The 24,397-nt window shown below is 42.9% G+C and overlaps 1 protein-coding gene across 3 annotated transcripts in view; it reads right to left on the reverse strand.

The window, feature by feature from the left end:
• Positions 1–24,397, reverse strand: part of LOC139373230 (lymphocyte antigen 75-like) — a 45,035-nt gene that overhangs the window by 2,699 nt on the left and 17,939 nt on the right. Inside the window, exons 17-33 of one of the 3 annotated variants that reach the window (XM_071113505.1) lie at positions 21,924–22,093; positions 21,335–21,399; positions 21,058–21,134; positions 13,181–13,317; positions 12,585–12,690; positions 12,275–12,429; positions 10,472–10,601; positions 9,956–10,176; positions 9,494–9,656; positions 9,101–9,265; positions 4,575–4,697; positions 4,122–4,313; positions 3,765–3,988; positions 3,370–3,580; positions 1,518–1,691; positions 600–716; positions 159–350 (exon numbers count right to left, since the gene is read on the reverse strand). In XM_071113505.1, the coding sequence (XP_070969606.1) occupies positions 159–350; positions 600–716; positions 1,518–1,691; positions 3,370–3,580; positions 3,765–3,988; positions 4,122–4,313; positions 4,575–4,697; positions 9,101–9,265; positions 9,494–9,656; positions 9,956–10,176; positions 10,472–10,601; positions 12,275–12,429; positions 12,585–12,690; positions 13,181–13,317; positions 21,058–21,134; positions 21,335–21,399; positions 21,924–22,093 (2,622 nt within the window). The remainder of the gene's footprint in view (positions 1–158; positions 351–599; positions 717–1,517; positions 1,692–3,369; positions 3,581–3,764; positions 3,989–4,121; positions 4,314–4,574; positions 4,698–9,100; positions 9,266–9,493; positions 9,657–9,955; positions 10,177–10,471; positions 10,602–12,274; positions 12,430–12,584; positions 12,691–13,180; positions 13,318–21,057; positions 21,135–21,334; positions 21,400–21,923; positions 22,094–24,397) is intronic. The other 2 variants (XM_071113506.1, XM_071113507.1) reach the window with 2 other exon arrangements.

The raw sequence follows: 24,397 nt of genomic DNA on the forward strand, positions 1-24,397 counted from the left end.
AAGCACATCAATGTTTACAAATATATAATAACCATAGCGAAGCAGGGGAAATCTGAGTTATATATAAATCAACTCTTGTTTACATGCAATAGCTTGGAGCAGTCACCAGAGCATGCTGCTATCCACCTAGTAAAAAAACATTGCACTATTGTACTCACGTGCGGGTACTTTGCAGACGATGCGGCTGTGGCTGTCCTTGCAGCTCACTCTGCTCCAGATGCCTCCGTCTGCAGACACCATGACAGCACAGGGGTTCTGCTGGGTCGCTGTCTTCACCCCACTAGCAGAACCGTTGGTCTCCCAGTTAGAGAAGGCCAGAGAGGAACCGTCCACCCAGCCCACTGGCTGACCTGGAAGACAGGAAACACAGAAGCATTACTGATTCTATGCGGAGTTAAAATAGACTTTATTTGAGTATAATGTACTGTATTGGCATGTAGGATTTTTATGTATTTTAAAGTGCCTGACTTTCCAAATGAAGTGCACACAGAACTTCCTAAGATGGAGCATACTGTCCAATATAAATATCATGTCTAATAACATCCGTATATAGTAATAAGTAACAAGCCTATCCTATTGTACGGGTCAGGTCAGTTTACCTTGTTTGTCCAGGTCCATGCCGAGCCACACCCTACTGGTGATGAGAGGGTTGTCTGCCATGTAGCCAGAGACGAAGTCATTCTCCTCTCTGGTCATTATGGTCAGCAGCTGTGCATCTGTCAATCAAAGGCAAAAATAAGGCATACATGTACTGTACTGTAAGTAAGAAACCACCTGATCTGATCGTGGTGTACTAATTTACCAATAAGGCCCGAGGGGGTGTGGTATATGGCCAATATACCATGGCTAAGGGCTGTTCTTAAGCGAGACACAACGCAGAGTACCTGGACAAAGCCCAAAGCCGTCGTATATTAGCTATATACCACAAACCCCCGAGGTGCCTTATTGCTATTATAAACTGGTTACCAACATAATTTGAATAATCATTTGGAGGGCGCTTATATTTGTCCTGTTACACACAAGTCTGTCATGGAAATGTTTGTTTTTTTGCATATCCCAACTCCTCCTGACAAGGGCACAGCGACAGATTTGATTTCATATTTATTTGACCTTGTCAGCTCTGGTATTCAAACCAGAAACCTTTCAGTTACTGGCCCAACGCTCTAACCTCGTAGGCTACCTGCCGCTCGAACAGTGAAAAGTATTTTTTTGTCATACCCGTGGTATGAGGACTGATATACCACGGCTGTCAGCCAATCAGCATTCAGGGCTCAAACCACTCAGTTTACAATATCTGATATACCATAGCTGTCAGATAATCAGCATCCAGGAACCTAACTACCGGTTTAGAGTAAATATTAAAAAATGGTATTTAATCAGGTTGGTTATAGGGAAAACATTCTCTTACCATAACAACCTAACCCAAGACGCTGCAATAATACAATGTTCAAAACAACTTATATACAGTAATACAGAAATATATACGTGTCAAATAGGAGAGCTAGTGGGTGACTTACCAAGCCTTTCACAGATGCTCTTGGCATCCTCCATGCTGTACACAGAGTAGTTATAGAAGGTCATGTCAAAAGCATAGCAGTGGTCCTGGTGCTCAACCCACTTAGAGCCACTGTTCTGAGAGCCACTGTTCTGAGGGCAGTTGTTGGCCACCTGGGGAGCTGCGAGGTTCGATCCTGATTCAGACAAACAAATCAGAGGGATTTATTTTATGGGATCTTAAAAAATTGGTGTGTAAACCTCTGCAACAAATTCTGCTCAGATCACTCACTGACATCAACGTCTTCTTTACACTAGAATTCAAGTTGTGTGTATAATAAATAAATACTAATAGGCTAGGTACTAAGACTGTAGGACAGGGTCTTACTCTGAGTGGTGATGTAATACTAATAGGCTAGGTACTAGGACTGTAGGACAGAGTCTTACTCTGAGTGGTGATGTAATACTAATAGGCTAGGTACTAGGACTGTAGGACAGGGTCTTACTCTGAGTGGCGATGTAATACTAATAGGCTAGGTACTAGGACTGTAGGACAGGGTCTTACTCTGAGTGGTGATGTAATACTAATAGGCTAGGTACTAAGACTGCAGGACTGGGTCTTACTCCAAGTGGTACTATGACTGTAGGACTGGGTCTTACTCTGAGTAGTGATGTAATATTAATAGGCTAGGTACTAAGACTGTAGGACTGGGTCTTACTCTGAGTGGTGATGTAATATTAATAGGCTAGGTACTAGGACAGGATCTTACTCTGAGTGGTGATGTAATATTAATAGGCTAGGTACTAGGACAGGGTCTTACTCTGAGTGGCGATGTAATACTAATAGGCTAGGTACTAGGACAGGGTCTTACTCTGAGTGGCGATGTAATACTAATATTCTAGGTACTAAGACTGCAGGACTGGGTCTTACTCTGAGTGGTGATGTAATATTAATAGGCTAGGTACTAGGACAGGGTCTTACTCTGAGTGGCGATGTAATACTAATAGGCTAGGTACTAAGACTGCAGGACTGGGTCTTACTCTGAGTGGTGATGTAATATTAATAGGCTAGGTACTAGGACAGGGTCTTACTCTGAGTGGCGATGTAATACTAATAGGCTAGGTACTAAGACTGCAGGACTGGGTCTGACTCCGAGTGGTACTATGACTGTTAGACTGGGTCTTACTCTGAGTGGGGGTGGTGATATAATTCTAATAGGCTAGGTATTAAGACTGTAGGACTGGGTCTTACTCTGAGTGGGGATGTAATTCTAATAGGCTAGGTACTGGGGGTGGTGATATAATTCTAATAGGGGTGGTGATGGCATTGTTGTAATAGGCTAGGTAATAGGACTGGGTCTTGCTCTGAGTGGGGGTGGTAATGGTAGTGATGTAACATGTTAGGTAATAGGACTGGGTCTTACTCTGAGTGGGGATGTAATTCTAATAGGCTAGGTACTAGGACTGTAGGACTGAGTCTTACTCTGAGTGGGGGTGGAGATGTAATACTAATAGGCTAGGTACTAAGACTGTAGGACTGGGTCTTACTCTGAGTGGGGATGTAATTCTAATAGGCTAGGTACTGGGGGTGGTGATATAATTCTAATAGGGGTGGTGATGGCATTGTTGTAATAGGCTAGGTAATAGGACTGGGTCTTGCTCTGAGTGGGGGTGGTAATGGTAGTGATGTAATATGTTAGGTAATAGGACTGGGTCTTACTCTGAGTGGGGGTGGTGGTGATGTAATAGGCTAGGTAATAGGACTGGGTATTACTTTGTGTGTGGGTGGTGTAATAGGCTAGGCCATAGGACTGGTATTACTCTGAGTGAGGGTGGCAGTGATGTAATAGGCTAGGTAATAGGACTGGGTCTTACTCTGAGTGGAGGTGGTGACGGTTGTGTTGTAGCAGATGGCTCCGTCCAGCTTGGCATTGCAGTCCCTTCTCATCCAGGTGCCATGGGGAGTGATGTACACACAGACACTCTGAGGGTCTGAGCTGGACGTGACAACAGTGTCAGAGAGTCCCGCCTGACTGTAGTGATACTTAGTCCCATCGGACCACTCATAAGACTGAGAGCCACTAGCCTGCGCAGAGAGGGGAGGGGGATGCAGTATTACTCAACAAACTTCACACTGGAGGTGCTTAGAAAATGTTGAATTTAGTGTCTAACTGCCGTTTAGTGCTCTGAGCTAAATTTCTGCAAAAGATGGCGTTATTCTCAATACAAACGGCCGCCGTGTTAGTGGCATTGTGGCTGAGCTCCCTTACATCCTGACTGGACAGACCGATCCACAGCGGGAAGCCGTCTCGCTTGGCGATAAGCTCCATGTGAGCGTTGTGCCCGGTGTCATGCACGCTGGCCAGGTGTCCGTTGCCGCGGCCGCACTCCTCCAGGGCCTGGAACCAGCTCAACTTCCTGGTTATCACGTGGTAGCTCAGGTTGCCATAGCGCTCAAAGTCCCTGGCCGACTGATTGTATTGGTCCTTAGAGTCTCGGGGACGAAGAAAACGGCTTAATAGAGTCAATCAAGTGCAAAATTGATTATTTTATCGTAACAAAATAAAATAACGATAGTACTCCTTGTGAATGGGTGAAGTATGTTTGTCTGAATGGGGTCTACCAACCTTTATCCAGTTTGCAGGCCACGATGCTTCTCTGCTTGAAGGGACTGAAGTGGTGTTTGTTAGTGAATATCTTCCAGACTCCGTCAGTGTTGAGACCTGCCATGAACTCATCGCTGGCTGAGAAGCTTGGTCTTCCATCGACCCAGTTAGAGTACTGGACGTTGGTACCGTCATACCACTTCATCTGGTTATCTACCAAAGACAGGAGCAACCTCTTGACATTACACATTTATGACACGTCTCATCACACAATAATAGAACAACGATCAGTGAGTAAGCTTCAGACTTGATGATCCAGTAGACATTTTACAAGGATCCAATTCAGCGTCTCCTCATAATGCAGGGCAATGAATGATAATATGAAAGTCCAAACAGCAGATCGAACATAAGGACACACTGTCCATGCTGAGTGTTGGGGAGATGAATACGGGGAACCCGGTCCAGTCCACTCACCGTTGTCATCGTTGAACACCCCTAGCCAGACAAACTGCACCAGGTCTTTGAAGGGAAGGAGCTGCTCCTTCACAAACTCATTCTCCACTACGTTCCTGATGGTCAGGATGTCTGCATCAGGAGCTGAGGAGAACATAAACCGGTAACACTGCATAAAGACTTTATTACTCGTACATAAGGGGTGTGTATGTTTAATTAATAAACGCCTTCAAATCAGACCACAGAAGAAGTATTTTTTGACCAGGCATCAATGTCAATTTTTTTTTAAATCTCTAAAAAGTCTCATTGAGACTTATAGCGACCACATTAAGTTGCAGCTATGTAAAAACATCATATTTAAAAAAAATATCCAAGGCATTCTCTCTTGTGGAAAAGTGAAAAGGGCTGTACACAGGAGTATATAAAACATTAAGAACACCTGCTCTTTCCATGACATAGACTGTCCAGGTGAAAGCTACGATCCCTTATATGATCCCTTCTTAAATTCACTTCGATCAGTATTGATGAAGAGGAGGAGAAAGGTTAAAGAAGGATTTTTAAGTCTTTTTGACAATTGAAACATGGATTGTGTATGCGTGCCATCCAGAGGGTGAATGGGCAAGACAATAAATGTACAGTTGAAGTCAGAAGTTTACATACACTTAGGTTGGAATCATTAGAACTCGTTTTTCAACCACTCCACCCATTTCTTGTTAACGAACTATAGTTTTGGCAAGTCGGTTGGGACATCTACTTTGTGCATGACACAAAGTCAAGGTATTGGAGTGGCCATCACAAAGCCCTGACCTCAATCCCATAGAAAATGTGTGAGCAGAACTGAAAAAGCATGTGTGAGCAAGAAGGCCTACAAACCTGACTCAGTTACACCAGCTCTGTCAGGAGGAATGGGCCAAAATTCACCCAACTTATTGTGGGAAGCTTGTGGAAAGCTACCAAATGCTACCAAATACTAATTGAGTGTATGTAAACATCTGACCCACTGGGAATGTGATGAAAGAAATAAAAGCTGAAATAAATCATTCTCTCTACTATTATTCTGACATTTCACATTCTTAAAATAAAGTGGTGATCCTAACTGGCCTAAGACAGGGAATTTCTACTAGGATTAAATGTCAGGAATTGTGAAAACTGAGTTTAAACGTATTTGGCTAAGGTGTATGTAAACATCCGACTTCAACTGTAAGTGCCGGTTTGTGTCAAGAACTGCAACTTGTAATCCCGTGGAAAATACTGTATGAAACATGTCACGGAAAATTACAAAATGAAACATACTATGCTGTTTTTACTTAGAGAATTGTCCATTGTTTTATGCTAGTGTTTTTTTCCCCTGATGCAGGCTTGTTGTCTTGTGTGACTTAGTTAGAACTCTGGGCGTACAGATAAGAGCCGGGTGCGACCGCAGTATGTGACATCCCGTTTGTACTGTCTGTAGGAACTCCTCTAGATGGAAACATGCAGAAAGGAACAGACAATGGTGGTCAACATCAGCTATCTTAATCTACGCAGACAAGCTAAACGCCTTTTATACACTATGCTCCCCACCCCTGTTTGCACACATCTGCTAACAGCCACATAGAGGTCGGACTTTTTTAAATAAAAGCTGAGAGACAACTCTGTCCGTTGAGCTTTCAACTCTGACTATTCTTACTGATGGTTGATTGCTTCATTTTTGCAAATCTTACAATACAATTGTTTGAAAGAATCTGCAGTCTCTCTTCCCATAGAATGTCTCTGACATTTGGGATATAAACTCAGCAAAAAAAGAAACGTCCTCTCACTGTCAACTGCGTTTATTTTCAGCAAACTTAACATTTGTAAATATTTGTATGAACATAACAAGATTCAACAACTGAGACAGACTGAACAAGTTCCACAGACATGTGACTAACAGAAATGGAATAATGTGTCCCTCAAAATAATGTGTCCCTTAAAAAATCAAAAGTCAGTATCTGGTGTGGCCACCAGCTGCATTAAGTACTGCAGTACATCTCCTCCTCATGGACTGCACCAGATTTGCCAGTTCTTGCTGTGAGATGTTACCCCACTCTTCCACCAAGGCACCTGTAAGTTCACAGACATTTTTGGGGGGGAATGGCCCTAGACCTCACCCTCCGATCCAACAGGTCCCAGACGTGCTCAATGGGATTGAGATACGGGTACTTAGCTGGCCATGGCAGAACACTGACATTCCTGTCTTGCAAGGAAATCACGCACAGAACGAGCAGTATGGTTAGTGGCATTGTCATGCTGGAGGGTCATGTCAGGATGAGCCTGCAGGAAGGGTACCACATGAGGGAGAAGGATGTCTTCCCAGTAATGCAGGGTCCAGCGACGGTGGGTTTGTGATGTCTGGTGAGGACCTGCCTTACAACAGTCCTACAAGCCCTCAGTCCAGCCTCTCTCAGCCTATTGCGGACAGTCTGAGCCCTGATGGAGGGATTGTGCGTTCCTGGTATAACTCGGGCAATTGTTGTTGCCATCCTGTACCTGTCCTGCAGGTGTGATGTTTGGATGTGCCAATCCTGCGCAGGTGTTGTTACACGTGGTCTGCCACTGCGAGGATGATCAGCTGTCCGTCCTGTCTCTCTGTAGCGCTGTCTTAGGCATCTCACAGTATGGACATTGCAATTCATTTCCCTGGCCACATCTGCAGGCCTCATGCCTCCTTGCAGTATGCCTAAGGCACGTTCACGTAGATGAGCAGGGACCCTGGGATTCTTTCTTTTGGTGTTTTTCAGAGTCAGTAGAAAGGCCTCTTTAGTGTCCTAAGTTTTCCTAACTGTGACCTTAATTGCCTAAAGTCTGTAAGCTGTTAGTGTCTTAACGACCGTTCCAATGGTGCATGTTCATCAATTGTTTATGGTTCATTGAACAAGCATGGGAAACAGTGTTTAAACCCTTTACAATGAAGATCTGTGAAGTTATTTGGATTTTTACTAATTCTCTTTTTTTGCTGAGTTTAGTAAACGGTGAGGGTCTCGAGGCTCTAAAACACCATCTTCAAGTCAGGCCAAAGGGAAGCGCAACCCCAGACTCTCTCTAACAGAGCGAGCACTAAACAATAACATTATTTTTCAGGACCAACTCTACAGACAAGTCAAATGGACAGTAATGGCCGCCTGTTTTGCACCCAACTACGCAAATGTGTTTTTAGGACTATGGTCGGAGAGATTTTTTTTGTTATCCTCTTAATCAATTTTTTGATAAAATCAAAGATACAGATGACATAGTTTTGCTGTTTCGATCATCTGGAAATGAACTGCTACAGCTCCACACAGAGGCCATGGAAAGAGAAAATATGCTCAGACATTAACAAAGGCCCCAAAAGTCCAACCAAATCTATTTTGTTACCCAGTACAGCAGAGAGGCATCTCAAATAAAGAATATCATCAAACAGAATTGGAGTAACATAAAAAGTGACCCTGCATTAGGTGAAGTTTTCACTGAGCTTCCATGCTAATCTTCTAGACGCGCTCCAACCCGAAGGGAGAAGCTGGAGCAGTCACAAACTCCCCCCAAGGTCAAAGCCAACGGGCTTTCCCAACCCACTGGCACCTTTCTGTGCGGACACTGCAACCACCGGCCCAATATTTAAAAAAAAACAAGACGTTCAATGACACAAGAAAATAACTTACCAGATCCAAACTTTTGTGAATTGCATCCCTGCGTTTGTTGTTTATAGGTTGGAGTGCCGGTGGTGTTGTTTATATATTAGTCGCACAAAAAAGAACGCTAAAAGACAGACTGGCAGAACATAAATATGTGAATGACAATTATCCCACGGCCGTGCATTACCAACAAGCTGGCCATGGTAGCCCGCAATTGCTTAAAGCCATGGCCATAGAGGTGGTATCCATCAACAAGAGGGGAGATTACAAGCTTCAGTGTCTTTTACTTTCTGGATGCACACACTCAAAGCTACTGTCTTTCAGGGTTGAACAATGAAATAGATTTTGCTCCTATATATCTTTTATTAATCTTGAGTTGTTTTTTTGTGTGAAACATTGTATTGGCCAATAGTTATAATTGATTGATTTACTTGTATTTTTTTTTGGGGGGGGGGGGGGGGGGGGGGGGGCATTATTTCCTCATTATCTATTGGTTAATATTGTCCACGGACCTTTAATTTATGGTCATTCATTTCACCTGTCACTACTATGCACCTGTGAACCCTGAAGAAGACTGGTGAGCAATACACGTTGGTGAGTTTGAATGTTTTAATATGCAATAGCTGCTAAAATGAAGGATTTTTAAAAGACTTTTCCACAAGAGAGAATGCCTTGGATTTTTGGAAGTATGATGTTTTCACACAGCTGCAACTTCATTTGGTTTCTATAAATTGTACCTCATTCTCCATTGAGCATCACTCTGTCTTTATATTTGATGCCAAAGCAGAGCTCCCTCTTATCGCATTTCTAATTGAGACTATAAGGCATGTTTCTAATATGCATCTTGTTTATGGAGTTCTTCACAGTACAAATGGTTCCTGACTGATGTCTGTGCCAAACAGTGTCCTTGCTCCTTACCCAGTTTCTTGCATGTCTGAAGTATCTGGCCCTTGTCAAACTCTTCCCATCTGGACGATGCCAGTTGGAAAGTGTAGCAGTTGTTCTTGAAGGGGATCCAGTTTGGTCCGCTGCTCTTGTGAGGACAGTTCACAGCGTTGTCCTCATGGGTGGTGACATTCTCTTCTGGAAACATTGAAAGTGTTCATTCATTATAAAAAATACACAGTTGCTGTCTGAGGAGAGTGCTTGGTTAATTTTCCTCCGGTCTTGTTTTAATTATGCCACTTAACAGACAATTGTATCCAAAGTGCTTACACTTTTGGTATGTGATCCTTGTGGGAATTGAACCTGCGACCATTACATTACAAGACCCCAGCGCTTACCAACTGAGCCACTGTATTGCTGTCTTACCGTGTGGAACATGGCAGATAGCCCCTGCCAACTGTTCCATACACTCTGTAGCCTTCCAGAAGCCGTCCGTGTCCAGGAAGACACAGTGTCCAACGGTGGGCTCTGAGGACCAGCGACTAAACACCGTGTGACTGTGGTCTGTCCAGTGGTAGTGGACACCAACCTGACAATACAAAACGCTGAGTTGAGTTCCTTATTGATTTAACCAGGCAAGTCAATTAAGAACTAACTGACCTGCACTGTAGAATGTGTGAAATCGTCATTATGAAATCAGTCACTATCCTTCAGTGACTGCAGAACTGAAGGAACAGGATGGGTGTGACCTATTCTACATGGTGACGGCGCCACCTAGCCTCCCAATGGGCTACGGGTTGTTTGCTTTGCCATATTGCCTTAAACCCATCCCTTTCTTTTAGATCTGCGAACACCAACGGGTTAGGGTGAAAAGCTATGGCCACTTACGTCTGCGCTGAAGAGGCCGATCCACATGGGGCTGCGTGCGCGGGTGACGTGCACGGTGAGGACTGACTGCTGCAGGGTGTCGGCTACGCTGGCCAGGTCCATGTTCTGGTTCCTGCACTCCGCCAGAGCCTCGTGCCACGTCATGTTCTTCTGAAGCAGCTTAAAGGTGTGATTGTTGACCTGGAACGGCTCCAACTGGAACTGGGGCTCCTCTGGCTTGTCTGAGAACATGAGAGGGATTTAAAAGGGGTCAGGCGAGGGTTCAAACCCTATTCGATATGCTCAATTTCCACTCCGCTAAACAGTAGCAATATCAAGTAACAACTATCAATAATATCAGTCTACTTCACACACTTAATTTCTGTATGTAAAAGACACTTAATATCAAGAGTCTTTCTATCACAAGCCTTCTGACTGTAGGGTCCTCCTGTAGGGTTCTTTCACCAAAACGGACAAGATAAGCACAGATAATTGGTTGTGTTTGATGCCCTCTGCTGCTAGGTAGCGGTGGTGTACCTGCGTAGTGCTGGCAGATGGCCACATGCTGCTGGTTAGAGCAGGGGGTGTAGTCCCAGGAGCCCATCATAGCAGAGCTGGGGTCGTTGAACATGAAGACACACAGCGCCATGCTCTCTGGGTCATGAAACTGCAGACAGACACAACAACAACAGGGACACAGAGAGTTAGTTATAGGTGATGATGACCTTGAACTTTGAAACAGATGTGGAACATGTTTTTTAGAGACTGGTATTTAGTATTGTCTATCATAGTAACGTTTATGTAGTAAAATAAACATTGTATTTCTTCCCGGTATGGAGACCACCTATTGGTGAATGTGTTTATTTTTATTTTTTTATGGGCCAAATCATGGAATTACATACAGAATCCCTATTCATGTAATAGGATCTCTATTGGCCTAATCATGGAATTGCATTTAGAAACCCTATTCACTCTCTATGGGCCTAATAGTCTAAATTTGTCATCTTAACTTTTAACCTTTTAAAATGACATAAACACAACCAGTCATGTTGTCATCTGATTTTCAAACAATTACTTCAAAAAGGCTCATGTAGGCTGCCGGCTCTCGTTACTCTGGGACGGTGGAACGACAGGGTGTAAAACAAATGATAAAACATTTATGCCTCACGCAGATAGTTTTCTCCTTATAATTTCCGACTTTTGGCTGACTTGTTCGTCCACTTGTCCATAATTAGATACGTGCAGCTTCTCTTGTCATTACTTGATGATTGTTTGGAAGCCTTGCTCACCAGAAGGATGTCATAAATCGATAGAATGATCGATGCATCATCAACAATCCAGCTGACAGCAGTAAAGTTCTCTCTCTTGAGTTTTCTCACGTGGACCTTAAGCGACCAAGGAGATTTCCAAATGACATCAATTTGACCAGTTTTCAGGAAGTTATAAGCTGTGAAAACGATCCAACATGTTTCTGATGGTATTTGAGTTCATCTTGGATGCATATGTTATGTCAGCTTTTATGTCGCTGAAAGAAATCGCACGTTTAGGCTACAACAGATTTCTCATTCTCTCAAAATGCTGAAAGAAAGAAATCATATTTCTCCCCTCCTGTTCCCGAGACAAAAGGAACATTTTGGTCTATCATTTTACCGTAAGGAACACAGCAGTTAATATTATAATAAGCTACATGTGAGGCCTACAGTCAGTGTCCAGACAGTTACTAATCCAACTATTATGCTACTTATATTCTGCCATTCATGCATATAGTGCCATTTGATAAATGCAAAGAGACCACTTACAAAACACCAAAGTGTTGTGAATGACATTTTATGATTGTCATCCATTAACCCTACACAAGTCTTGTAACCTGAATTGATGCGTACACTGCTGTCTGCGAGGGTCTCGGCCACTCAGTTCTACCATGGCAAAATGTCAGTGTTATCATTGAACCACATCGCATTTTGAGCGTATTCCACAAGTTTTCAAGTCTATTCACACATTTTTCATGCGTGCGGCAATGATAAATAGTGTAATAGCCTACGGTTTTGTTAAAATCTGTTTGAATTATTGCGATAGGCTCATGTTTTACCGGTATGGGGTACTCCACTATTCTGTCTTACTTTCACCCCTGATTCTGACCAACTGCCTTATGAGGGGAGTATACCTGGTATTTTTACAGTAAAAATATCATATGGTTTCAGTTGAATGTTAAAAGAGGTATGTTTACTGTACATGCTACCTGGGGTTTGATAGAATTATAAGTTATAACTCAACTCATAGCCCACTGATCCCCGTGGCCATGCTGTATAGAATTGAGAAGGGAAGTGAGTGGGAACTCACATTGACGAGCATGGGCCTGCGTAGGCCGTGAAGCAGGGGGTTAAAGTTGAGGTAGGAGACCGGGGAGTCATCCACCCACTCTGGGTCCTGCTGTTTGAGCTTCAGGCCAATCCACGTCTTACGGGGCTGCGCCGGCAACAGGGAGGTCACAAAGTCTGACCACAACAAACAGATAGGCGCAACTAGTCAACAACCGCTGGATAAGACTGACATTGAAGGGACATCAATCATTGGTCATCTCATGTCTAGGAGAATGGAAGGTTGTCCAATGACAAACATGACACACAGGTAAAAGAGATCTACTACTCACCCTGTTCAACTTGGTCTGTGATAGTGAGTAGAGTTCCTCTCATCGACTGACAGTGCTCGTTGGCGTGTTGAAAAGTAACGTACAGAGGCGTGATCACCACGTAGCACTGGAAAAGGCAACGGCAACATACAATAACAATTGTTAGAAACTGGGTGGATTGAGCCCTGAATGCTGTTTGGCTGACAGTTGTGGTATTTCAGACCACGGGTATGATAAAACATGTATTTTTACTGCTCTAATTACGTTGGTAACCAGTTTATAATAGCAATAAGGCACCACGGGGGTTTGTGGTACATGGCCAATATAACACAGCTAAGGGCTGTATCCAGGCACTCTGCGTTGTGTCGTGCTTTAGAACAGCCCTTAGTCGTGGTATATTGGCCATATACCGCACCCACTCTGGCTTACACAGAATATACCTGTATGTAGACTAGATCAGAGGACGGACTCATTGTCTTGGCTGGAATGGAACGAATTAAACAGTATCACAACTGGTTTCCATGTGTTTTATACAGTTCCATTCATTCCATTTCTGTTACTATATGACAGTCTCCTGTGTGTGTGTGTGTGTGTGTGTGTACGAACGACAGACTGACCTTGTCCCTGAAACGTAAATAGCCGCTCTCACAGGGCAGACCATTGGGGTGAGGCTCTCCAGAGTGGGTCTCTATAGCCGTGGTGTTGTGTCTCTCACACACGAATGGCAGCTGCAGCTCACAGCTGTACTCGTACTCTGGAGGGGCAGGAGTGTGTCTGAGTGAGTGTGTGTGTGTGACCGGTCACATTTGAACCATAAAAGGTAACAACCCACTGGGCACACATTGGTTGAATCAACAATGTTTCAACGTAATGTGTCAACCAATTGAAAATTAATAAAGTTGACAAACCATTACTATTTTCAACCAGCATTATAAACCTTGAAATTAGGGTAAAACTTCAACTTACACTGAACAAAAATATAAACGCAACATGTAAAGTGTTGATCCCATGTTTCATGAGCAGAAATAGAAGATCCCAGAAATGTTCCATACGCACAAAAAAATATATTTCTCTAAAATGGTGTGCACAAATTTGTTTATATCCCTGTTAGTGGTCATTTCTCCTTTGCCAAGATAATCCATCCACCTGACAGGTGTGGCATATCAAGAAGCTGATTAAACAGCATTATCATTTCACAGGTGCACCTTGTGCTGGGGAAAATAAAAGGCCACTCTAAAATGTGTAGTTTTATGACACAGCACAATTCCAAAGATGTCTCAACTTTTAAGGGGTGTGCAATTGGCATGCTGACGGCAGGAATGTCCACTAGAGCTGTTGCCTGAGAATGTAATGTTAATTTCTCTACCATAAGCCGTCTCCAAGTCGTCTTATAGCTTCTGCGTGTAAATCAGCTAGAAAGATGTGTCGGCATCGAGTAATTGTCTCTGGCCCCCTCCCAGTTAGGGGGAGTGATGAGCTCTACAGCAGAGTCTCACAACTCAATCGCTGGTTGAAAACTGTTTTCTGCCCCTCCCAAAAGATAGAATTTGTAGATAATTGGCCCTCTTTCTGGGACTCACCCACAAACAGGACCAAGCCTGACCTGCTGAGGAGTGACGGACTCCATCCTAGCTGGAGGGGTGCTCTCATTTTATCTACCAACATAGACAGGGTTCTAACTCCTCTAGCTCCACAATGAAATAGGGTGCAGGCCAGGCAGCAGGCTGTTAGCCAGCCTGCCAGCATAGTGGAGTTTGCCACTAGCACAGTCAGTGTAGTCAGCTCAGCTATCACTATCGAGACCGTGTCTGTGCCTCGACCTAGGTTGGGCAAAACTAAACATGGCGGTGTTCGCCTTAGCAATCTCACTAGGATAAAGACCACCTCCATTCCTGTCATTATTGAAAGAGATCAGGATACCTCACATCTCAAAATAGGGCTACTTAATGTTAGATCCCTTACTTCAAAGGCAATTATAGTCAATTAACTAATCACTGATCATAATCTTGATGTGATTGGCCTGACTGAAACATGGCTTAAGCCTGATGAATTTACTGTGTTAAATGAGGCCTCACCTCCTGGCTACACTAGTGACCATATCCCCCGTGCATCCCGCAAAGGCGGAGGTGTTGCTAACATTTACGATAGCAAATTTCAATTTACAAAAAAAAAAAATGACGTTTTCGTCTTTTGAGCTTCTAGTCATGAAATCTATGCAGCCTACTCAATCACTTTTTATAGCTACTGTTTACAGGCCTCTTGGGCCATATACAGCGCTCCTCACTGAGTTCCCTGAATTCCTATCGGACCTTGTAGTCATAGCGGATAATATTCTAATCTTTGGTGACTTTAATATTCACATGGAAAAGTCCACAGACCCACTCCAAAAGGCTTTCGGAGCCATCATCGACTCAGTGGGTTTTGTCCAACATGTCTCTGGACCCACTCACTGTCACAGTCATACGCTGGACCTAGTTTTGTCCCATGGAATAAATGTTGTGGATCTTAATGTTTTTCCTCGTAATCCTGGACTATCGGACCACCATTTTATTACGTTTGCAATTGCAACAAATAATCTGCTCAGACCCCAACCAAGGATCATCAAAAGTCGTACTATAAATTCACAGACAGCACAAAGATTCCTTGATGTCCTTCCAGATTCCCTCTGTCTACCCAAGGACGCCAGAGGACAAAAATCAGTTAACCACCTAACTGAGGAACTCAATTTAACCTTGCGCAATACCCTAGATGCAGTTGCACCCCTAAAAACAAAAAACATTTCTCATAAGAAACTAGCTCCCTGGTACACAGAAAATACCCGAGCTCTGAAGCAAGCTTCCAGAAAATTGGAACGGAAATGGCGCCACACCAAACTGGAAGTCTTCCGACTAGCTTGGAAAGACAGTACCGTGCAGTACCGAAGAGCCCTTACTGCTGCTCGATCATCCTATTTTTCTAACTTAATTGAGGAAAATAAGAACAATCCGAAATTCCTTTTTGATACTGTCGCAAAGCTAACTAAAAAGCAGCATTCCCCAAGAGAGGATGACTTTCACTTTAGCAGTGATACATTCATGAACTTCTTTGAGGAAAAGATTATGATTATTAGAAAGCAAATTTCGGACTCCTCCTTAAATCTGCGTATTCCTTCAAAGCTCAGTTGTCCTGAGTCTGCACAACTCTGCCAGGACCTAGGATCAAGAGAGACGCTCAAGTGTTTTAGTACTATATCTCTTGACACAATGATTAAAATAATCATGGCCTCTAAACCTTCAAGCTGCATACTGGACCCTATTCCAACTAAACTACTGAAAGAGCTGCTTCCTGTGCTTGGCCCTCCTATGTTGAACATAATAAACGGCTCTCTATCCACCGGATGTGTACCAAACTCACTAAAAGTGGCAGTAATAAAGCCTCTCTTGAAAAAGCCAAACCTTGACCCAGAAAATATAAAAAACTATCGGCCTATATCGAATCTTCCATTCCTCTCAAAAATTTTAGAAAAGGCTGTTGCGCAACAACTCACTGCCTTCCTGAAGACAAACAATGTATACGAAATGCTTCAGTCTGGTTTTAGACCCCATCATAGCACTGAGACGGCACTTGTGAAGGTGGTAAATTACATTTTAATGGCATCGGACCGAGGCTCTGCATCTGTCCTCGTGCTCCTAGACCTTAGTGCTGCTTTTGATACCATCGATCACCACATTCTTTTGGAGAGATTGGAAGCCCAAATTGGTCTACATGGACAAGTTCTGGCCTGGTTTAGATCTTATCTGTCGGAAAGATATCAGTTTGTCTCTGTGAATGGTTTGTCCTCTGACAAATCAACTGTAAATTTCGGTGTTCCTCAAGGTTCCGTTTTAGGACCACTATTGTTTTCACTATATATTTTACCTCTTGGGGATGTTATTCGAAAACATAATGTTAACTTTCACTGCTATGCGGATGACACACAGCTGTACATTTCAATGAAACATGGTGAAGCCCCAAAATTGCCCTTGCTAGAAGAATGTGTTTCAGACATAAGGAAGTGGATGGCTGCAAACTTTCTACTTTTAAACTCGGACAAAACAGAGATGCTTGTTCTAGGTCCCAAGAAACAAAGAGATCTTCTGTTGAATCTGACAATTAATCTTAATGGTTGTACAGTCGTCTCAAATAAAACTGTGAAGGACCTCGGCGTTACTCTGGACCCTGATCTCTCTTTTGAAGAACATATCAAGACCATTTCAAGGACAGCTTTTTTCCATCTACGTAACATTGCAAAAATCAGAAACTTTCTGTCCAAAAATGATGCAGAAAAATTAATCCATGCTTTTGTCACTTCTAGGTTAGACTACTGCAATGCTCTACTTTCCGGCTACCCGGATAAAGCACTAAATAAACTTCAGTTAGTGCTAAATACGGCTGCTAGAATCCTGACTAGAACCAAAAAATTTGATCATATTACTCCAGTGCTAGCCTCTCTACACTGGCTTCCTGACAAAGCAAGGGCTGATTTCAAGGTTTTACTGCTAACCTACAAAGCATTACATGGGCTTGCTCCTACCTATCTCTCTGATTTGGTCCTGCCGTACATACCTACACGTACGCTACGGTCACAAGACGCAGGCCTCCTAATTGTCCCTAGAATTTCTAAGCAAACAGCTGGAGGCAGGGCTTTCTCCTATAGAGCTCCATTTTTATGGAACTGTCTGCCTACCCATGTCAGAGACGCAAACTCGGTCTCAACCTTTAAGTCTCTACTGAAGACTCATCTCTTCAGTGGGTCATATGATTGAGTGTAGTCTGGCCCAGGAGTGGGAGGGTGAACGGAAAGGCTCTGGAGCAACGAACCGCCCTTGCTGTCTCTGTCTGGCCGGTTCCCCTCTTTCCACTGGGATTCTCTGCCTCTAACCCTATTACGGGGGCTGAGTCACTGGCTTACTGGGGCTCTCTCATGCCGTCCCTGGAGGGGGTGCGTCACCTGAGTGGGTTGAGTCACTGATGTGGTCATCCTGTCTGGGTTGGCTCCCCCCCCCCCCCCCCCCCCTTGGGTTGTGCCGTGGCGGAGGTCTTTGTGGGCTATACTCAGCCTTGTCTCAGGATGGTAAGTTGGTGGTTGAAGATATCCCTCTAGTGGTGTGGGGGCTGTGCTTTGGCAAAGTGGGTGGGGTTATATCCTTCCTGTTTGGCCCTGTCCGGGGGTGTCCTCGGATGGGGCCACAGTGTCTCCTGACCCCTCCTGTCTCAGCCGCCAGTATTTATGCTGCAGTAGTTTATGTGTCGGGGGGCTAGGGTCAGTTTGTTATATCTGGAGTACTTCTCCTGTCCTATTCGGTGTCCTGTGTGAATCTAAGTGTGCGTTCTCTAATTCTCTCTTTCTCTCTCTCGGAGGACCTGAGCCCTAGGACCATGCCCCAGGACTACCTGACATGATGACTCCTTGCTGTCACCAGTCCACCTGGCCGTGCTGCTGCTCCAGTTTCGTTCAACTGTTCTGCCTTATTATTATTCAACCATGCTGGTCATTTATGAACATTTGAACATCTTGGCCATGTTCTGTTATAATCTCCACCCGGCACAGCCAGAAGAGGACTGGCCATCCCACATATGCTCTCTCTAATTCTCTCTTTCTTTCTCTCTCTCTCGGAGGACCTGAGCCCTAGGACCATGCCCCAGGAATACCTGACATGATGACTCCTTGCTGTCCCCAGTCCACCTGACTGTGCTGCTGCTCCAGTTTCAACTGTTCTGCCTTATTATTATTCGACCATGCTGGTCATTTATGAACATTTGAACATCTTGACCATGTTCTGTTATAATCTCCACCCGGCACAGCCAGAAGAGGACTGGCCACCCCACATAGCCTGGTTCCTCTCTAGGTTTCTTCCTAGGTTTTGGCCTTTCTAGGGAGTTTTTCCTAGCCACCGTGCTTCTACACCTGCATTGCTTGCTGTTTGGGGTTTTAGGCTGGGTTTCTGTACAGCATTTTGAGATATCAGCTGATGTACGAAGGGCTATATAAATAAATTTGATTTTGATTTGATTATAGAATTTGGCAGTACGTCCAACCGGCCTCACGAATGCAGACCACGTGTATGGCATTGTGTGGGTGAGCAGTTTGCCGTATGTCAGTGTTGTGAACAGAGTGCCCCATGGTGGCGTGGGGTTCTGGTATGGGCAGGAGGAATACGCTACGGACAACAAACACAATTGCATTTTATCGATAGCAATTTGAACGCAAAGAGATACGGTGACGAGATCCTGAGGCCCATTGTCGTGCCATTCATCATCATCCGCCATCACCTCGTTTCAGCATGATAATGCACTACCCCATGTCGCAAGGATCTGAACACAATTCCTGGAAGCTTATAATATCCCAGTTCTTCCATGGCCTGCATACTCACCAGACAAATCACCCATTGAGCATGTTTGGGATGCTCTGGATCGAAATGTACAACAGCGTGTCCAGTTCCAGACAATATCCAGCAACTTTGTACAGTCATTGAAGAGGAGTGGGAAACATTCCACAGGCCACATGCAACAGCCTGATCAACTCTATGCGAAGGAGATGTATTGTGCTGCATGAGGCAAATGGTGTCACAACAGATACCGACTTAAAAAAAAAAAAGTATCTGTGACCAACAGATGCATATTTCTATACCCAGTCATGTGAAATCCATAGATTAGGGCCTAATTAATTTATTTCAATTGACTGATTTCAATATGAACTGTAACTCAAGTCAAATCTTTAAAATTGTTGCATGTTGCGTTTATATTTTTGTTCTGTATAAATAAATGTACTTAACCTGACTAACAGGTTGTTACATCAATCTAATTGACATAATCATCAGAACTATTTATACATTGAAATTGAGTTACATTCCACTTAAAAACGTACAGAATGTTTCAATAATATATTCAATATACAGTATACTGAGTGGTTGAAATGGTTGAATTTTAGATTTGATTAGACATATTTTAATTGGCCTTGTGTCAATGTTGATAGTAAAATGGTATGTTTGAATCAACGTCATTGTTTCAACCTAAATAAAGAGGTATTTTCAAATAACATGCGAAGGCGAAGTCCAACGATTTCTGCCTGAACAGAGACTCCTACTGGTATATGAGGGGTAATGCATTTCAGTGAGAATGAGTGGACAACCCAGATGCCAACCTCAATGTACCCTGCTCAGCTTTGGAAACGCAACACATTTAGACATTTAGATGTTTAGAAGTAGTTACCATTAGCTCTATAAATACGATGCCAAATTCATGATATTCATGACTTTTACCTTTTGATATTTTATTGTATATGAATTCAAATGAAATCTACAAGTTAATATGTTGGATCCACTTCACCATCTGAACCAAAAATCTAAGTTCAAGAATGGGACTAAATCAAATTTACTGGTGTTCTTTAAGTTAGATGTTTGGTTGAGATGGAGACGTGAATCCAACATATCAATCATTCATTTGTAGACAAACTGGATAATGAATTGAGAACGCAACCAAATATCAACATTTGAAGGATACCTTCTACTGGGATAGTATATATAGGGCCTATTGTATATAACGAACAACATACAGTGAGCTCCAAAAGTATTGGGAGACTTAACACAATTGTTGTTGTTTTGGCTCTGTACTCCAGCACTTTGGATTGGAAATGATACAATGACTGAGGTTCAAGTCAGCTTCAATTTGAGGGTATTTCCATCCATGTCGGGTGAACCATTTAGAAATTACAGCACTTTTTGTACATAGTCCCCCCCCCATTTTAGAGGACCAAGTATTGAGACAAATTCACTTATGCTTATTAAAGTAGTAAAAAGTGAAGTATTTGGTCCCATATTCATTGCATGCAATGACGACATCAAGCTTGTGACTCTACACATTGGTTGGATGCATTTGCTGTTTGTTTTGGATTTGTGTCAGATTATTTTGTGCCCAATAAAATGTATGATAAATATTGTATTGTGTTATTTTGGAGTCACTTGTATTGTAAATAAGAATATACTAGGTTTCTAAACACTTCTACATTAATGTGGTTGCTACCATGATCACGGATAATCCTAAATGAATCGTGAATAATGATGAGTGAGAAAGTTAGATGCACAAGTATCATACCCCCGAAAAAATGCGAACCTCCCCTGTTATTGTAATAGTGAGAGGTTAGCATGTCTTGAAATTAGATTGATGTAACAACCTGTTAGTCAGGTTAAGTACATTTATTTAAGTTTTCCCCTAATTTCAATGTTTACAACACTGTTTGAAATCAGATGAAAACAGTACTGGTTGATTACTTCTTCAAATCCAATGTATTTTCCACGTTGTTTCCACGTCGCAATACGTTGACAAATGACGTGAACAACGTTGATTCAACCAGTGTGTGCCCAGTGGGAAGTGTCCTAGTAACCAACAGCCTACATTATAATCCTTTCTGCATGATTTAAAAAGGAAACAACTTGATTTCAACTACTCTTTGTACTGTAGTTACGTTTTCATTCACCTGGGAAGATGTTCTTGTCACTGATGGTTGTACACCTGCCCAGGAACGCAGCCCGGTAGTTTTGCATGAGGGGTAACCTAGAGGACAGGAGTAGAAAGTCATTCACTTTTATTCTAACCGACACACACAATAACATCACTTATATTTGACAGGAAATTTTGATCTTAAGACACGTTTTGGAGGCAGTGCTTGAGAACATGTGTTGCTGTCTGACCGTGTCGGGGGGGGGGGTTGTTGGCTGGTGAGGAGTGACTTGCCATGTGACTGCATGACTCACCTTATGGGGAAGTAGTGTCCAGCGTCTCTTACATCCACCCACCAGCTCTGCTTCCCTGCCGACATCTGCCGAATCAGGTCACAAGTCAATGAATAAATAAACACACAAGGACAAAACAAAGCCACTCCCTTCTCTCTCTCTCTCTCTCTCATCTTCATTTTATTAGGATAGTTCAGTGGCCTTCTTTCTCTCCATTACTTTTACATTATTATTATTACATTATCTATATCCATCACAGTCAGGGTTGAAATACAAGCCTGAAAGCTGAAATCTGCATGAGAGCAAACAGCGCCCCTGTTCGCCCCCCGCACGTTATTGTTTTTGTTCTGTTGATGAAACGGAGGAGGGGAACATCCAGCATCGTGGCTAAAAATAAAAAATTGCAGTACATATTCTACTGTTCTATTGTAAGTGCAATGATGTCAGGGGAGAACTGTGTTCGTTGTTTGTTGTTGTAATATTGCAAACAAACGTGGCAGTCACACCATTATGGATTCCAGCTTTAAACTGTTTCTTATACTAGCTAGATTTACACCGTACAGTAAGTCTGGTTTATTCACTGCGGTACTGTAATTGCACTATTCTGTACCTGTGGCAGATTATTATGGATCTGTATGGCTGCGTTGGAGCTTTGTGGTGCTGCCAACTTGCTGCCGTTGCTGTTGCAGTACAAACTAGCCTCCTCGTATGGCAGCTTTGGTTCCGTCACAAACCAGAACTCGTTACCGTCAATGAATATGGATGTCTCATGGTGCCCACCTGCAACAGATCAATATTATTATTATTCTCAAATCCTATTTTTAGTACTCAATATATTAAACAAACTCAGCTCATACTTCTTAACTGATGGCTTATCATACATTGGTATATAATTTCATCAGAAAATCAAGAGATATTACCAAACCTACATGTCAACACCACTCACCCACAAACAGGACCAAGCCTGGCCTACTGAGGAGTGCTCTCATCTTATCTACCAACATAGACAGGGCTCTAACTCCACTAGCTCCACAATGAAATAGGGTGCAGGCCAGGCAGCAGGCTGTTAGCCACCCTGCCAGTTTAGTGGAGTCTGCCATTAGCACAGTCAGTGTAGTCAGCTCAGCTATTCCCATTGAGACCGTGTCTGTGCCTCAATCTAGGTTGGGCAAAACTAAACATGGCTGTGTTTGCCTTAGCAACCTCACTGGAATAAAGACCTCCTCCATTCCTGTCATTATTGAAAGAGATTGTGATGCCTCACATCTCAAAATAGGGCTAATTAATGTTAGATACCTCACTTCCAAGGCAGTTATAGTCAATGAACTAATCACTGATCATAATCTTGATGTGATTGGTCTGACAGAAACATGGCTTAAGCCTGATGAATATACTGTGTTAAATGAGGCCTCTCCTGGGTACACTAGTGACCATATCCCCTGCACATCCCGCAAAGGTGGAGGTGTTTGCTAACATTTACAACACAAATTTCAATTTCTTTTTTTTTTTTAAAGCTCATCTTTTGAGTTTCTAGAAATGAAATCAATGCAGCCTACTCAATAATTTTTTATTGCTACCGGTTACAGGACTCCTGGGTCGTATACAGCGTTCCTCACTGAGTTCCCTGAATTCCTATTGGACCTTGTAGTCATGGCAGATAATATTCACATTTTAGTGACTTTCATATTCACATGGAAAAGTCCACAGACCAACTCCAAAAAGCTTTCGCAGCCATCATCGACTCAGTGGGTTTTGTCCAACATATGTCCGGGCCTACTCAATGCCACAGTCATACTCTGGACCTACAGTTGAAGTCAGAAGTTTACATACAACTTAGGTTGGAGTCATTAAAACTCTGTTTTTAACCACTCCACAAATGTCTTGGTAACAAACTATAGTTTTGGCAAGTCGGTCAGGACATCTACTTTGTGCATGACACAAGTCATTTTTCCAACAATTGTTTACAGGTAGATTATCTCACTTAAAATTCACTGTATCACAATTCCAGTGGGTCAGAAGTTTACATACACTAAGTTGACTGTGTCTTTAAACAGCTTGGAAAATTCCAGAAAATTATGTCATGGTTTTAGAAGCTTCTGATAGGCTAATTGACATCATTTGAGTCAATTGGAGGTGTACCTGTGGATGTATTTCAAGGCCTACCTTCAAACTCAGTGCCTCTTTGCTTGACATCATGGGAAAATCCAAAGAAATCAACCAAGACCCCAGAAAAATTTTTGTAGACCTCCACAAGTTTTGCTCCCAAGGATGAACCATTTCCAAACACCTGAAGGTTCATCTGTACAAACAATAGTATGCAAGTATAAACACCACGGGACCACACAGCCGTCATACCGCTCAGGAAGGAGACGCGTTCTGTCTCCTGGAGATGAACATACTTTGGTGTGAAAAGTGCAAATCAATCCCAGAACAACAGCAAAGGACCATGTATACAGAAAATACCTGAGCCCTGAAGCAAGCTTCCAGAAAATTGCAACGGAAATGGCGCTACACCAAACTGGAAGTCTTATGATTAGCTTGGAAAGACAATACCGTGCAGTATCGAAGAGTCCTCACTGGTGCTCGATCATCCTATTTTTCCAACTTAATTGAGGAGAATAAGAACAATCCAAAATGTATTTTTGATACTGTCGCAAAGCTAACTAAAAAGCAGCATTCCCCAAGAGGATGGCTTTCACTTCAGCAGTGATACATTCATGAACTCATGATCAGTAGAAAACAAATTACGGAGTCCTCTTTAAATCTGCGTATTTCTCCAAAGCTCAGTTGTCCTGAGTCTGCACAACACTGCCAGGACCTAGGATCAAGGGAGACACTCAAGTTTTTTAATACTATATCTCTTGGCACATTGATGAAAATAGTCATGGCTTCTAAAACTTCAAGCTGCATACTGGACCCTATTCCAACCAAACTACTGAAAGAGCTGCTTCCTGTGTTTGGCCCTCTTATGTTGAACATAATAAACGGCTCACTATCCGCCAGATGTGTCCGAAACTCACTAAATGTGTCAGTAATAAAGCCTCTCCTGAAAAAGCCAAACCTTGACCTAGAAAATATAAAAAA

The sequence above is a fragment of the Oncorhynchus clarkii genome, chromosome 18, assembly GCF_045791955.1.
Source record: "Oncorhynchus clarkii lewisi isolate Uvic-CL-2024 chromosome 18, UVic_Ocla_1.0, whole genome shotgun sequence".
Taxonomy (NCBI): domain Eukaryota; kingdom Metazoa; phylum Chordata; class Actinopteri; order Salmoniformes; family Salmonidae; genus Oncorhynchus; species Oncorhynchus clarkii.